This window comes from Dermacentor silvarum, chromosome 1, assembly GCF_013339745.2.
Source record: "Dermacentor silvarum isolate Dsil-2018 chromosome 1, BIME_Dsil_1.4, whole genome shotgun sequence".
NCBI classification, from domain to species: domain Eukaryota; kingdom Metazoa; phylum Arthropoda; class Arachnida; order Ixodida; family Ixodidae; genus Dermacentor; species Dermacentor silvarum.
The window spans coordinates 377,127,794-377,141,167 of record NC_051154.1 but is presented as its reverse complement, the minus strand read 5'-3'; the positions used below and the strand labels follow the sequence as shown (position 1 = coordinate 377,141,167).

At 44.9% G+C, this 13,374-nt stretch overlaps 1 protein-coding gene across 1 annotated transcript; it reads right to left on the bottom strand.

Annotated features, from left to right (window-relative positions):
• Nucleotides 1-4,400: 4,400 nt before the first annotated feature.
• LOC119454232 (uncharacterized) lies at nt 4,401-5,620 on the bottom strand. The gene is made up of 3 exons (XM_049660604.1): nt 5,562-5,620; nt 5,250-5,360; nt 4,401-5,191 (listed from the first exon to the last, which is right to left on the bottom strand). Exons 1-3 carry the CDS (start codon nt 5,596-5,598, stop codon nt 4,707-4,709), a joined length of 633 nt encoding a protein of 210 aa, XP_049516561.1. The 5' UTR covers nt 5,599-5,620; the 3' UTR covers nt 4,401-4,706.
• Between the last annotated feature and the right edge of the window lie 7,754 nt (nt 5,621-13,374).

Sequence of the window (13,374 nt, the reverse complement as noted above, 5' to 3'; positions counted from 1 at the left end):
TCCTGGAAGTCTCCATGCTACGTCTTTGCTGCGGTGGTAATTTTTGCAGCCTGCGGCTAGCTCAATGGTCCGTGGCGATGTTGATATCTTCACAGCCTGGACCTGCAGGAGGTTTCCTTTATACAACGAAGCACCTCCACCAGATGTCAGGTTGTAGGGACTGAAGAACACAGTAGCAAGAACGATCGCTGGTGCCCGCGTACCTTCCAGAAAGTGCTACACAATTCGCGTCGCGCATACAGTCAGATTACAGAAGATTCAGTGATAACAGACAATGGAAAGAACTATCGATAACATTCGGGAAACTCCCTATACGTGCAGGCGTGTCCTGCGCCGAGCAATTACATGTAGCATTTGTTAGCAGATCAAAAGCGGCCACCGGAGCAAGATAAACAAGTACGCGTGTCACTATGCAAAAATAATTTTATTCAGGGGGCAAACGATGTCTAACTAGCGAAATAGGGGCGCAATATATCTACAAGTAACAGAACGCTTGCCTTAGTAAACAACATAACGTCAGCCACGCTATCACGATCACCTCGTACGTATCGAGCCACTCAGCTAAGCCAAAGTCCAGACGTACTAACTTGCGAATGTTTCAATAAGGGCACATTGGTGAAAGGAGTGTTTATAAACAGTAGAGATAGGCGAATATAAATTTTTTGAATACGAATCAAATCTGAATGGTAAGTAACGAATATCGAATAGTCCAATGCAGACGCATAACAGGGTGTTTCACCGAACACTTTCAAAAATTCTTCAAGGTTGCCTGTGGCAGATAGCACAATTCTAGTTAATGAGCTGGTCTACTCGAAGAGGCGGACATTACTTGCACAAGAAATTGAAATTAATAATAGAATAATTAACAAAAATTCACTAATTAAGTTTCTAACTAATTATCTGATGGCCCATATTGCAATTTACAAATTGTAGCCGTGGAGTTCGTAAGGCGGATTCATTTGGAATGAATTCTCAGGATCACACCAGTTTCGAGATATTGATTCCCGAACTTTGCGGAGAAATGCATTGGCGTTGCAGTTAGTTTCTTAACAAAACGTCGCTTTATGCATTGAAGCACAAAATTAACTGGAACGCCAATGCAGTTCTCTGCAAACTTCGGGAATTAATATCTCGAAACTGGTGTCATCCTGAAAGTTAATTCCAAGTGGATCCGCCTTGCGAGCTCCACGGCTACAATTTGTAAATTGCAATATGGGCCATCAGGTAAATAGGCAAAAACTTAATTAGTGACTTTTTGTTAATTAGTCACTTATGCATTTCAATTTTTAGTGCAAGAAATGTCCGCCGCTTCGAGTAGACCAGTTCATTAACTAGAATTGGGCTGTCTGCCACAGGCAACCTTAAATAAATTTTGAAAGTGTTCGCTGAAACACCCTGTATTTACTGGAGGGATATTAGAGGAGGAAATGTAGAGAAGTGTTCTGGTTTAATTAATTAGAGCGTAGAGCACTGCAGCGAGAGGTTACACAGCTCAGGCAACATAGGCACAAGGCTTCGACCAACTCGTCGTCGTCGTCTTTCTCGAAGCAGTCCATACTGCTCGTTCTTCTTCAGTACAATTTCAATATAATTCAGTACCACGTCTCTACTGGCCAGTGAAAAAAGTCGCAGTTTCGCCCGAAAGGCGAAGCATCTATTGCGATAGCAAATTTGTAGGAAGCTATACGAAGTAGGGATAGTATGTTTTATTTGCCGCATGAACTTCTAAACATTCGCTTACTAACTAAATTAACAAGCATAGTGTCACGCGCGCACAAGCAGATATAAACACATCTCACTCGATGACCGCGCACACTCGCTGTCAAAATGCTGGAGTGAGAAAGCGCTCGCTGCTGTCGCCGCGCTTTCTCACTCCAGCATTCTGATAGCGAGTGTGCGCAGTCAGCGAGTGAGCTTTGTGCTGCCTCTAGCTTCAATGCGAACTAAGCGGCGAGAACACAGCGCACACGAAGCTATCATCCCTCGGTGCACCCTGTGCCCATCTAATGGCGAATTCCATTGGGAGAACAGGAGCACTCAAAAGCACGCTGAAAGGGCTGTTTCCAGAGGCGGCGTGTTTCAGTGGTCGAACAGGAGTGGGAGAGCCGTCATCCAGTGGTAGAACAAGAGCAGTTTCGCTGCGCCGAGAGCAGCCGGGAGCAGTCCGGACTGCTCTCGCCTGAAAAGCGGAGTACGGAGGAAGTCACGTGACTTAAACCGTCATATCCTCCTCTTTTTTTATTTTGGTTCAGCCGGCGAGCGCAGCGGTAATGGCGGCGGCAAAGCGTGTTCGCCTTGAAGTGCTTGAGACGCTGGATGAAGAGAGCTCATCTTCAGATTCGAGTTTCAGTTGCACGGACGACTCTAGTAGCGATGATGACGACTACGAAATGTATGCAGCGGCTTTTCAAGAGCTATTTTCGCTGCCGGAGCAAAGACCGAAAGTGGATTCGTACATTGCAAAAAGTGTGTCTTCCTACTCCGACGAGTAGGTGAGTCATTCAGCTTCCATGGGTGCTGAGATTGTTAAAGCGCCTGTTTCTTTATCTCTTTTTATTTTTTCTAGTTCAAAAGAAATTTCCGCATTACACGGTAAGTGGCGGAACTCTTGGCAGCTGAATTCGCCAAGTCACCGCATTGCCCTAAAAAGAGTGATCGCGGTGGCCTTCCTCCCAAATCTCCTGAAGAACACATTCTGTCCTTTCTTTGGTGAGTTGTGTTGTGTATAGTCAACATGAACAGATACGTGGCCGCCACGAGCGTCGGTGTGTTTGCGAATGCTGCTGTCGTTAGCTAAAAGCACTTTGACTTCTGCTTGGATGATGGGAACATTACAGCTTGCAAAAATTGTGTTGCACCAGAAGGTACAACTTTTAGTTGTTACAATACGCACGGCATGCTGCTAACGGGGGTCAAAAGTAGAACAATGAAAATGGGATGTGAAATGCGTCTTTTTTTGTGCACCAGTAAACTGAAACAAGCTTGTTGCCAAATACTGGTTGCTAGGTGCAGTAGCAAAGCATGATTCTCTATTAATGTTCAAAACAGTCTTGCACGCTATTGCCCATAAAACACTTGAATCAGCATTGAAAGCAGGCTATTCAGTGGCATGCATATACTTCATCTGCACTATTTTAATTTGACTACGCAAAAAAATTAAATTTGTTAATTAGCTCAGCTATAACAGTGCGATTCGTCACGCACGTCGAGCTCTTAAAGTAACCCACCTAAACAGGTTGGATTGCATAATCTGTCTTAGGCAATATTTTTCAATTTGTTCAAAATAATAAAAAAATATGCTACTCCATTTCACCGTGCTATTTCTTCAAAGCATGCTTATTGTTTTCAGGTATGCAGCCAACAAGGCTTGCATTAGGGATGTTGCTGGTCGCTTCGAAGTTGCAGAAAGCTCCCACCACAGAATGATGAGCCAGGTAACCTCATTTCTCCTCGACATTGCACCCAGTATCATCAAGTTTCCTAGTGACCAGCACAAGCTCGCTACTGATTTTGAGCAGGTGACCAAGCATTTAGTATATAATTTAGCGCGCTGAATGGACGTTTGTTGCACTAAGCTTCTCTGAGCCACATTATTTTGTTCAAGTTTTTATATTTTTACAATTTTTGTTGCATCATGCACCTGTAGTCCTGTGAACGTGTCCCTATAACAAAATGTCTACTGTTAGACAGCAGATAACTGCCTGCCTATCATGATACTCGCTACTTAATGAAACAAGATGCTCTCTCTGATAAATTTGTGCACTTCCTGGTGTTGCAAGCTTATTGAACTTTTCCAGTACCTTTGGTCGTTGCGAGTGCAATTGGTCGTTGCCAGTGCGAGTGAATGCAAGGCTGTCGGGAACGAGGGTCCTAATTGAAAATGCCTTCGGAGATCTAAAGAATCGCTTCAGGCAATTGCACAGGTTGGACATGTGGACAGTGGACAACATGTCCAAGTTTATAATCTCATGCTACGTGCTTCACAATCTCTGTATTGAGCAGGGAGATTTGCCGGAGAACTTGTCACGAGACATGTCCCTCAGCCTACAAACAGCAAACGACAATGACACTGGGCCTCCTGCAACTCAACAAAGCAGCGGCAGCAATGAATCCCAGCAAGATAACCTTTTACGTGCCTTGGCTGGTATCAAAGAGCTCACTTGATGGTGAAGTGGGGCTGCGGAGACCGCAACCATAAACTGTAAGAATTCCTTGAAGAAATTACAACATTGTGAGCAAAAGTACATGTATTGGAGGCTCGCAGAAAAATAAAAGCTATTCAAGTTACCACCATATCACAAAAAAAGGCGCTGGTCGGCCGTCCATTTACATTTGTCCAGGGTAGTGCCTTGTTTATGTACCTAAATAGTATACAATAAAAATGCATTGAAACCAAGCAATCCAGTTGTATAGTAGACATATTTAGGACTAGCACATAACACGGAATTCAAAAGCATAAAGGGCAGGACAACTCGCAATTTCTTGCATGTTGTCCCGTCGCTTCAACGTCTCTTGTACTAGTCCTGAATATGAAATATTTTATTTCTGAAGACCGAAGGCTTGACGCAAAATTTCCATTTTCTCATTGTGCATTTTGCGCCGTTCGTCAAGAAGTGCCTGTCGCTCTACTTGCCGTTGAGCTCTGCGGTTTTCTTTCTCGGCATCTCTGGCTGCTTTCCGACACTCCCACTCTTCATTTATTGCCTTCATTTCAGAAAAAAAAACAATTGCATGTGTTGCAGGCGTACAGTGCTTGAACGCGGTTTTACATCAGCATTTGGCGACTGGCTTTCACTTTTCTCAATGCTCTCTGCATTTGGTGAGACAAGCCTTGGAGATTCCGGCGAGTCCTTGAAAATAACCCCTGAGGCATCTCTTTGCACTTCTGGTTCAATGCTGTCGTCAATGGTTTCTATTTTGCGAATCTCGTCGTCGAATGGCACAGGGCTCGGTGATGCTCCAGATCTGTTGTTGTTGTCTGAGGCAGCCTTGCGACGTCTGATCACTGTCTTGTAGCGGTTCTCACATTGTTCTGGTGTTTTCTTGATGCCAAGTATAGCTTCAACATCCATGGAGATTTGCTTGAAAGCCTGTTTCTTGTTTTTAAATTTCTTGAACGGGCCAATCTGTGGGAAGTACTTATAGTAGTACTCTAGCAGCAGCTTTGTCTGTCCCTCGGTACATTCAGCAGCTGGAATGAAAATACATTTTAGACAGTGAACAGAAACACTAAATGCTGAGGCACTCACCACCACCTCCTTTCCTGATGCCCGATAGTCTCGCCTGAGCTTGCGCCTTCCCGTTATTTGGTGCTGGTGTAATGCATGACAAACTTCTCTGCAGGATTACATCTGTACCACCTGTGAGGGCGAAAGAACAGTAAATAAAGGACTTAAAATAATAATAATGCAAAAACATATGTGTGCTTGTGTTGCAGTGCATGTTAAAAAACCCCTGGTGGTCAAAATTAAGCTGGAACCCTCCACTATGGCGTGCCTCATAATCAGAACTAGTTTTGGCACTTAAAACCCCAGAAAGAAAATAAGAAAAATAATACTTACCACCCCCAGTTGGAATGCATGATGGTCCAGCCTCCATGCACCCTCCATCACTTGCTGGTATTTGCTTATGGCAGCCGAACTGGTACGCCGCACTGACATCTGTTTTCAAACATGATGGAAAGGTATTAATTTACTCATACGACATAAAATAATCCCTTAAGTAAAAAGCTACTTCACGCTTAGAGACATTGTCATAAGCTTGGATATCAGAAGAATACAGCAGGTGGAAAAGGAGTTCAGTAAATTAAGTTGCATTGGTTTTTAACAGGGCTGCATGAAATGTGGTACAAATGATTAATAATTCAGAAACACTTGTGACATCTAACATTCCTTATGTGCGTCACCCCAAAGTTGCTTGAAAACAACCAGAAAAGCTTCACTGTCTCACCTGGTATGCTGGTCTCTGGTATCATCAGACTTGCTTGCTTTTGGGTAGCATAAGTGGACAAAACAGCCGCTGAAATGGGCATATGCATTAGTGAGTGTTCGCGTCGCGAAATTTTTTTTCAAAAGCAGGAGCTATCGATTATGCAGCTGAAAGATACCTGAGAGCTTTACTATATCAACTTGGCAGTTAAAAGCCCTTCAGTTTACAACATTCACTGTAGTCACTCGTAGCTGGCTTCGTGCGAGGTAAAGCAGCAAAAAGCAGGAGCCTAGAAAATGGGTGTTTTGGCTCACACACATGAAATCGGCTTGTGTTTGCACTGCGTCCCGTCTGTTTCTTTAGCCGTCTGTGTGTTTCTGCGGTACTGTGTAAATAATGCCATACCAACTAGCCCACCACTCAGTTCTTTTTGTGTGTTAGCTTTAACGTCACAGGCACCTACGCTGATACAGCTCGTATTGCAGTAAACTGCATTGGTAGAAACGGCCTTGCATTTTTTCACTATCTGTAAGGAGATGTTGGTGGCTGTTAGAGGGCATCGGCTACATCTTTTACGAATTCATAAATTAGTTTTAAAAAAAACGTCATACAAAAAATGTATGGAAGACGACAGACCTAAATTTCACCACATACAACAAATATAATTTTTCTGAGAAGTTAACAAGTTTTCGAGTGTGCATGTTGACATGAGGCAGACCTTGGTGAGAAGCACAATGTACCCAACCACATATAACACTACAGGAACACGATAATGTGAGTGAATACACAAAACAGGTGTATATAAAATGAATCATTTGGCAAATACAGTCACCTAACAATGTTAAAATAATAAACAATTAGATATTCCAAATTCTTCAAGAAACTGCACTAATGCACATGCTGCTCTGTGTTGTACATGTGCTGACGGCCATGCACCCAATATTTCATCTAGTTATATTGCTCTTCCATCCAGAGCTTTAATATTCGCAAAAAACATGTAAACGTGACTGTCAAAATTTTTGCAGTGTAACAGCATATGATCTTTGTCTTTTCCGGCCTCCTCACAACAGCACCCAGCCCTGTCAAATTTTCCTGCCTTGTGCAAGAAGCACTTAGTATAGCGTGTATTGCTTAACGAAACAGGACCAGAGGCAAAACAAACTTGCATGCAAAAACAAACTTCTCTACAGCGCACTGCAGGTGAGGAAAACGCACACTTGCGATATGATCTGTATATCATAAATTTAATTATTTATGCAAAGTCCTGTTCCGTGTTGCAGAAGTGTAGCGTGTAATCGTTCCGTAGCCGGTTTCTAAGCATGGAGTGGTGCAAGTGCACGTAAAGCTCAAATTAAGCCACAATTGCAAATGCAGGTGAACATGGAAACGGAACAAGGCATTGGAGCAGTCTCGGAATAGCTCGCATTCGAATTTATGCTGACAGCAGCTACAAGGTGGGAACTATAATAGGTACGGCCAGCTAAATATTTGGCTGATCCACGGTGCTTCACTCGCATGCATATACAAGTGAGTTGGGGTACCTATACACAATCGGCTATGTATACGCGTGGCCGCTCGCGATAGAAAGCGTGGCGCTCTACATGTCGAAGGCGTGCGCATGCCAAATACGAAACAATGAAATCAAGTTCGTCTTACCTTCTGTTGAAGACGGCGACTTGCCCTGAATAATAGAAAGCATAATGCGCTGGGCTTCAGAATCCATGATATCATATAATCTTTCTCAGGCGGAAACGTGGGATGCGTCGGCGTTGCACAAAAGTACTACGTAGTACGCGACCGCAAACGGTCTCAGCGTTGCGCCGTTCGCGCCCGGCAGATCACAAGACAATCGCACGTGTTTTGCCGCTCTCCCGCAGAGAATGCTGGGACGTCGATTGCTTTAGTCACGTGGTACATTTCTCCTTACACGTCCCCCTCGCACCTGCTCTCCGAATGCACGGCGTATTCCAGTGGCAGGTCGAGTGTCCCTGCTCTCACTGCGCTGCCACCCGACTCCGCACTGCGCGGCGCCCTGCTCCTGTTCTCCCAATGGAATTCGCCATTAGTGGCGAAAGCACCGCGCATACAAAGGTAGGAGCCGTGTGCAGATCGCTTTCAACATACGGTGCGCGCGACCGCCCGCAGCAGCGTAAAGTACAAGTACGCAGTTGCTGGCAGAGTAGAAGCCACACCACTTTCCTCCCGCGCTGCCTTCCCGCTTTCCTCCTTTCGCTTGCGAGATTGAGTCGCCAGTTCCTCTTGCGCCCGGTCGCAAGGTGCGCAGTTGGTGCTGCCGCACAACGTCGCCCCCTCTCCTTCCTTCCCATCCCCCCACGGCCTTTCGCGCAACGGGAGACGTCGCGTTTGCTCTCCGTGAAAGCGCGCGTCCCTCGCACGCTTTCACTCGCACATACAGCATACGGCGCGCGGCGATGATTTTATCGCCCTTGGACTTTATACGGAACATCACGGCAACGTTAACCGCGACGCGGGAGGCAGAAATCTGCCTGAGGTTTCCATATAATTGCTATCGCAATACAAAACAACTATTCTTACCCTTATATGCTCTTATTTCCGTCTGGTTGCTTTGGTAGATGACTCACAAAAAGCTTTCTTTGTTCCTTCTTCAAGTGCTATTAAACCACCCACAAGGTGGCTCGTCGCTATGGCGTTCTGCTGCTGAGCAAGAGGTTGGAATTCGGGTCACCACGGCCACATTCCAAAGGAAGCTCAGTCTACAAAAAGGCTCGTACGTTTACCTTGCTTTGGATGCAGTATAAAGAACTCCCGTTTGTAATAATCAGGCACCGATACTGAAAGATTTAATAAATAAATAAAGTCTCGGGTTTTACGTGCCAAAACCACAATATGGTTATGGGGCACGCCATAGGGCAGTCTCCGGATCGATTTAAACCACCTGGGATACCGTAACGTGCAACCAATGCACGATACACAGGCGTTTTTGCATTACGACTCCATCGAAATGTGGCCGCCGCGGCTGGAACGCGATCCCGCACCCTCGGGTTTACCAGCTCAACGTCAAAGCCACTACGCCGCCACGGCGGGTATTGAAAGATCCTTCGACTTAGACGACCCAAACATGAGTGAACATCATTGGGCGACGCATCTATATATATTCTCTTGGAATTGGACATGGTGTATGTACCACTGAGTCATTAAGTTGTAACCGACTACTGACCGTTCTCGCGGCGAGGAAGATGTAGTAATGTAGCTTCGAGCTCAATGCAATTACGCCTCCGCACAGCTCATTCATCACAGTGGTATGGGCAGATCGTCACGTTTTCCAGCGGCAACTTGGGGTGGTATTCGTCACATGGTGATTTACCGTGATTCTAACGTGTTTCGTTTGTTATTACTAGGATATGAATAGTTTTGAATGTGCCGGTAGCATGCGTAAGCAAGTGGAAAACTCACTAGCTGCGATTAAAATTTTGCTCGTTCTTTAGTTAAAAAGGAACTTCTAAAATCGTTCTTACCGCATCCTCGCAAAATGTGACCACCTAACAAGTTAACAGTCCCGTTGCAACGTTGCGCTGATATGAAACATTTATTTCGTCAACGCATGATAGCGTGCAGCTGAAGTAAGTGCAGTAGTCAGCACGCCTGTATAGAGCGCTCGAACGCCGTGCTTTGAGCTGCACTGAGGGCCTCTACAGATAGCGATTGGTTTTAGATAGCTTGCATCTGAACACGCATCGACGCACTGATGGGAATGCGCTAATATTTATCGTCTTGCCAGTTACGGAGGCTTCAACAGTTGCGATTTCCTGCTGCTGATGATGATGAGTTACTGGCATCCGCTATGATATAAGGCGGTGAGATATAGTCACCTAGTGTGTTTGAGTTAATCAGGTAGGTTATATATGATTTTTATACTAGCATTTCGTATACTTCTCTTTAATCTTTTTCTGTGCATCCAAACTTCTTTATTTACCTGGCACCGCTACCTATGTCTTTAACGACTCCGATCGTACCAATCGCTTCTCTGCTTTTTAAAGCGAAGCTTTGTTTGCCACGTCCTTCGACTTTTCCACTGCTGCTGTTGCTATACTACCACGTCGGGAGGTGGTTCAGAGTGTGCATATAGACCGTTTTTTCATGGGCGCCGCCATTGCGTAGGCAGTGGCGCCATCTATGGGCTGTTGGCATGCTGGCTTGGGCGAACGCCCGTGTTGTATGCTGTGGTATACGCTCGGCGGCAGTTACTGGTGGATTTTTTTGCACTCTCGCGCTCTATTTAGCATGAAATGGCGTCTTCTACGTGGGGAACGATCCTGTGAGGCGTAATGAAGGAATTTAAGTCTGAAGTAATTAAGCGGCTGGAGTAACTGCTGGTGTTATAGGGCCGACGGAGCCCCCAGCGCGAGGTGCGCGCGTTTGTTGGAGCTTTGAATCAGCCTCGGACATCAGCTAGGTATTTCTAAAATTCGTTTCACGAATGTTACCTTACTGCAGCATTCTCAGCACTGTAATTCTAAGCTCTGGTTTAGCTGCAACGAGTAGTTACGAAACATTTGACGATCCTAACAGCGTGAATACCGCTCTGCTGGAGAATAAGTCGTGCTCTTTACTTTGACAAGCGTTCAAGATGCTATGTGCAGATACACTGGGCGACTGCCTTGTGTGCTGGGCAAGGTTTCCGCCTACATATAAAATAGTTTGGTTAATATTAACCGCATACCGTACAGTGTGAATCACACTTTTCGAGTGGTCGAACGACCACCTGCAGACTGTGCGAGCGCCCGAGGCAGTACTAAATGTTGTGTTATAGATCTGTTTGTTCTATATAGCGTATGGTCCAAGTGGTCCAAGCATGCGGCACGACCATGCGGAGTCTTATTACGTCGCTATGCTGTGTTCGGTTTTATTTTTCCGCGAAATGAGGACATATGAACTCTTTTTTTTTTTCAGACTCCTAAGTTGAGTCATTTACGACGCATTCACCCAGGTTACGGAAATTGTGTACTTACAAATAGCTGTTGGATTCTCTTTATGCGATCCCCTTTGTATATTGTGCCTTAAAGGGAACAAAAGGCAAAGCCGATCTAAGCACGAAGCAATTGTGTGTATCATGTTGGTTTGCCAATCGCAGTGCTCGCTGTGCTGAGCAAAGCCTTCGGCCTCTTGCACGAGGCTAACGTAGACATAGTGATTTGAAGTCTAGTAGACTAACCCCCGTATTCTTAAACACGCCTTCACTCAACTCTTCTCCTCGACTCAGCCAAGTCGAGGCGACGAGCGTTCCTTCACTCAAGGCGCCGTTGCGTTTCATGAACACTACTTCACTTTTCCTCCGCCAAGGAACGCCTTGAAAATGCGCCCTTGACTCGAGTGAAGTGCCCCGACCGAGAAAAGCGTCTGATATCGAGGCGATTCTTAAATGCGCTTAGCAAAAGCTGAATTAGTTAAGACAGATATGTGTTTTCGTTAATTTGGCTTCGTTATCAAATGACAACACGGCGCAATGCACAAATTTAGCTCGGCAGCACTGCCACTGTTAGCGTTCGACTGATAGATCAAGCGGGAGCTGTGTTTGAGGTCTGGCAACGATCGCACCCCAGCAGCTGAGCATGGCGCACGGCTGAGAAATAAGAAAATTTGCGCCCGCATTAATCTGCTGCTCATTGTTTTTTTTTGTGTGCTTAATTTGCGGTTCACGTTGCAGTTGTTAATCGTGGTTATTATGAATTATTTTTTCCGTGTGTGTACTGTCACCGAGCCGGATTGACTTCGAAGGAGGCAACGCATGGAAACGCCGATGGACAGCTTTGTTTAACTTCAAGATCGAGTGCTGCTGAAAGATTTCTGAAAACAACAACAGGACGGAAAAGAAGGGTGAGTGAGCAGTTTATGCATGGAAGCACATTACGCTGTTGCGGTTTTCGTAAAGTTGCCGCCGCGCTATCAGTAAAGCGTGTCCGATGTATACAAGCATGACTGGCTCCAGTTGCTCATGCTGCGGGCATTAGCACCCGAAGCATACTATTCGAAGCAGCATAAGATTGCGCGATCGAGACGTTCCTTTTTTTCTTTTTTTGTATTGGAGCTTGTGGGAGATTCAGCGCGACAATCTATTATCGGTACAGCTGTTTAAACATAAATGCACAAGGCACCGCTCCGCGCCTGTGTCCGATGATCATTCCAGTATCGCGTAAAAAATCTTTCAGTAGAGAAGAAGCAGTTGTAGCATACATGTGGCAGAATGCATATGGTTGAGTGCGTAGCTCCGGCAGTTTTAAGGAAACAAACGTTTTTCAGTCCTGTACATTATTTTAGAAGCCGTGGTGGTTAGTTGGTTTGTTCAAATTGTAGCACATATCGTCAATGAACCAGCACTGGTGCCTGTATTTCCAGTGCTGCTGCACTTCAAATATACGCTACGCAATCTTTTATTCGTAAGAAAATTCACTTGTCAGTAGTTCATTACCAGCATTAGTGTTTTTTCGTCTTACCTTTTTCAATGTGCTATGTCGTAGCATCTCCGACACGTTCCATGAACTGTGTTTTCAAGTTCACACAACGCCCACATTTTTTTTTAGTTGTGCTATGTCTTTTCATTTCAGTTGCTTAGCTGCACTGAACTTTGCGTGCGAACGCCCGATGTACATATCATATTTGGCATTCTGCTGCAGGATGTGGGCCTTGGAAAGACCAGCTGATGGAAAAAAATCAACGTCTGTGTTGCACGGTAAGACATGTCAATGACGTGAAAGCATCGATAGATACGGTGTCTGCCTATGGAAATGCACCATCTCGCTTCCCTGAAAGAACTTAGGTGCTGCGGAAGTACTTGACTGATCTGCCCGGTAGTTAGTCTGTGCTTATTTTTCATACTTATCATTAATAATATTGATGTTATGTCTGGTCACATTGACAAAATGGTGAAATGCACGCCGTGTTATTTAAAACAGCAAACATGAAACAGCTATGCAGTAATGAAATCAAACTCATATTTCATTCCTCTTCAACAGTCATATATTATTGCTTTGAAGAGCATAGTCATGATTATGATGTGCGAAGTCATGAGTTGCCCATAAAGTGTTACGGCTGAGACGTGAGCTTTCTTACTGCCCACAATTTGTAATGCAGCAATTTAGTATTTAGTGGAATGTTGAAGCTACTTTTGCATGAGCAAGTGTGCATCCAGAAATATACCATAATTGTAATGGTTGTTCCTCAGCTTTGCGGAACTCATGGTAGTAATGCGCTCTATACTGTATTTTTCAGCAACGCCATTGTGACAGTCTGCATCACCATTTGGCCTGTTGTGGGATCCCCCAAGACACGCTCTGTTCCTCGGTCAATTACTGAACTTCTGCAAGCCCCATGGAAGCTAACTGTGATCCGCATCGAATGGAACAAATTCATTGTTCCGGCCTTCATAATTAATGTTTAAGCTGAAGTTAGAAACGGATCTGAAACAGC

Bases quoted from the DNA above. Each gene is read 5' to 3' on its own strand.
- LOC119454232 (XM_049660604.1), bottom strand. From the start codon at position 5,598: ATGGAGGCTGGACCATCATGCATTCCAACTGGGGGTG. The intron at 5,361-5,561 runs GTAAGTATTATT...TCGCCCTCACAG, and splicing joins ATGCATTCCAACTGGGGGTG to GTGGTACAGATGTAATCCTG. The intron at 5,192-5,249 runs GTGAGTGCCTCA...TTTTCATTCCAG, and splicing joins CATCAGGAAAGGAGGTGGTG to CTGCTGAATGTACCGAGGGA.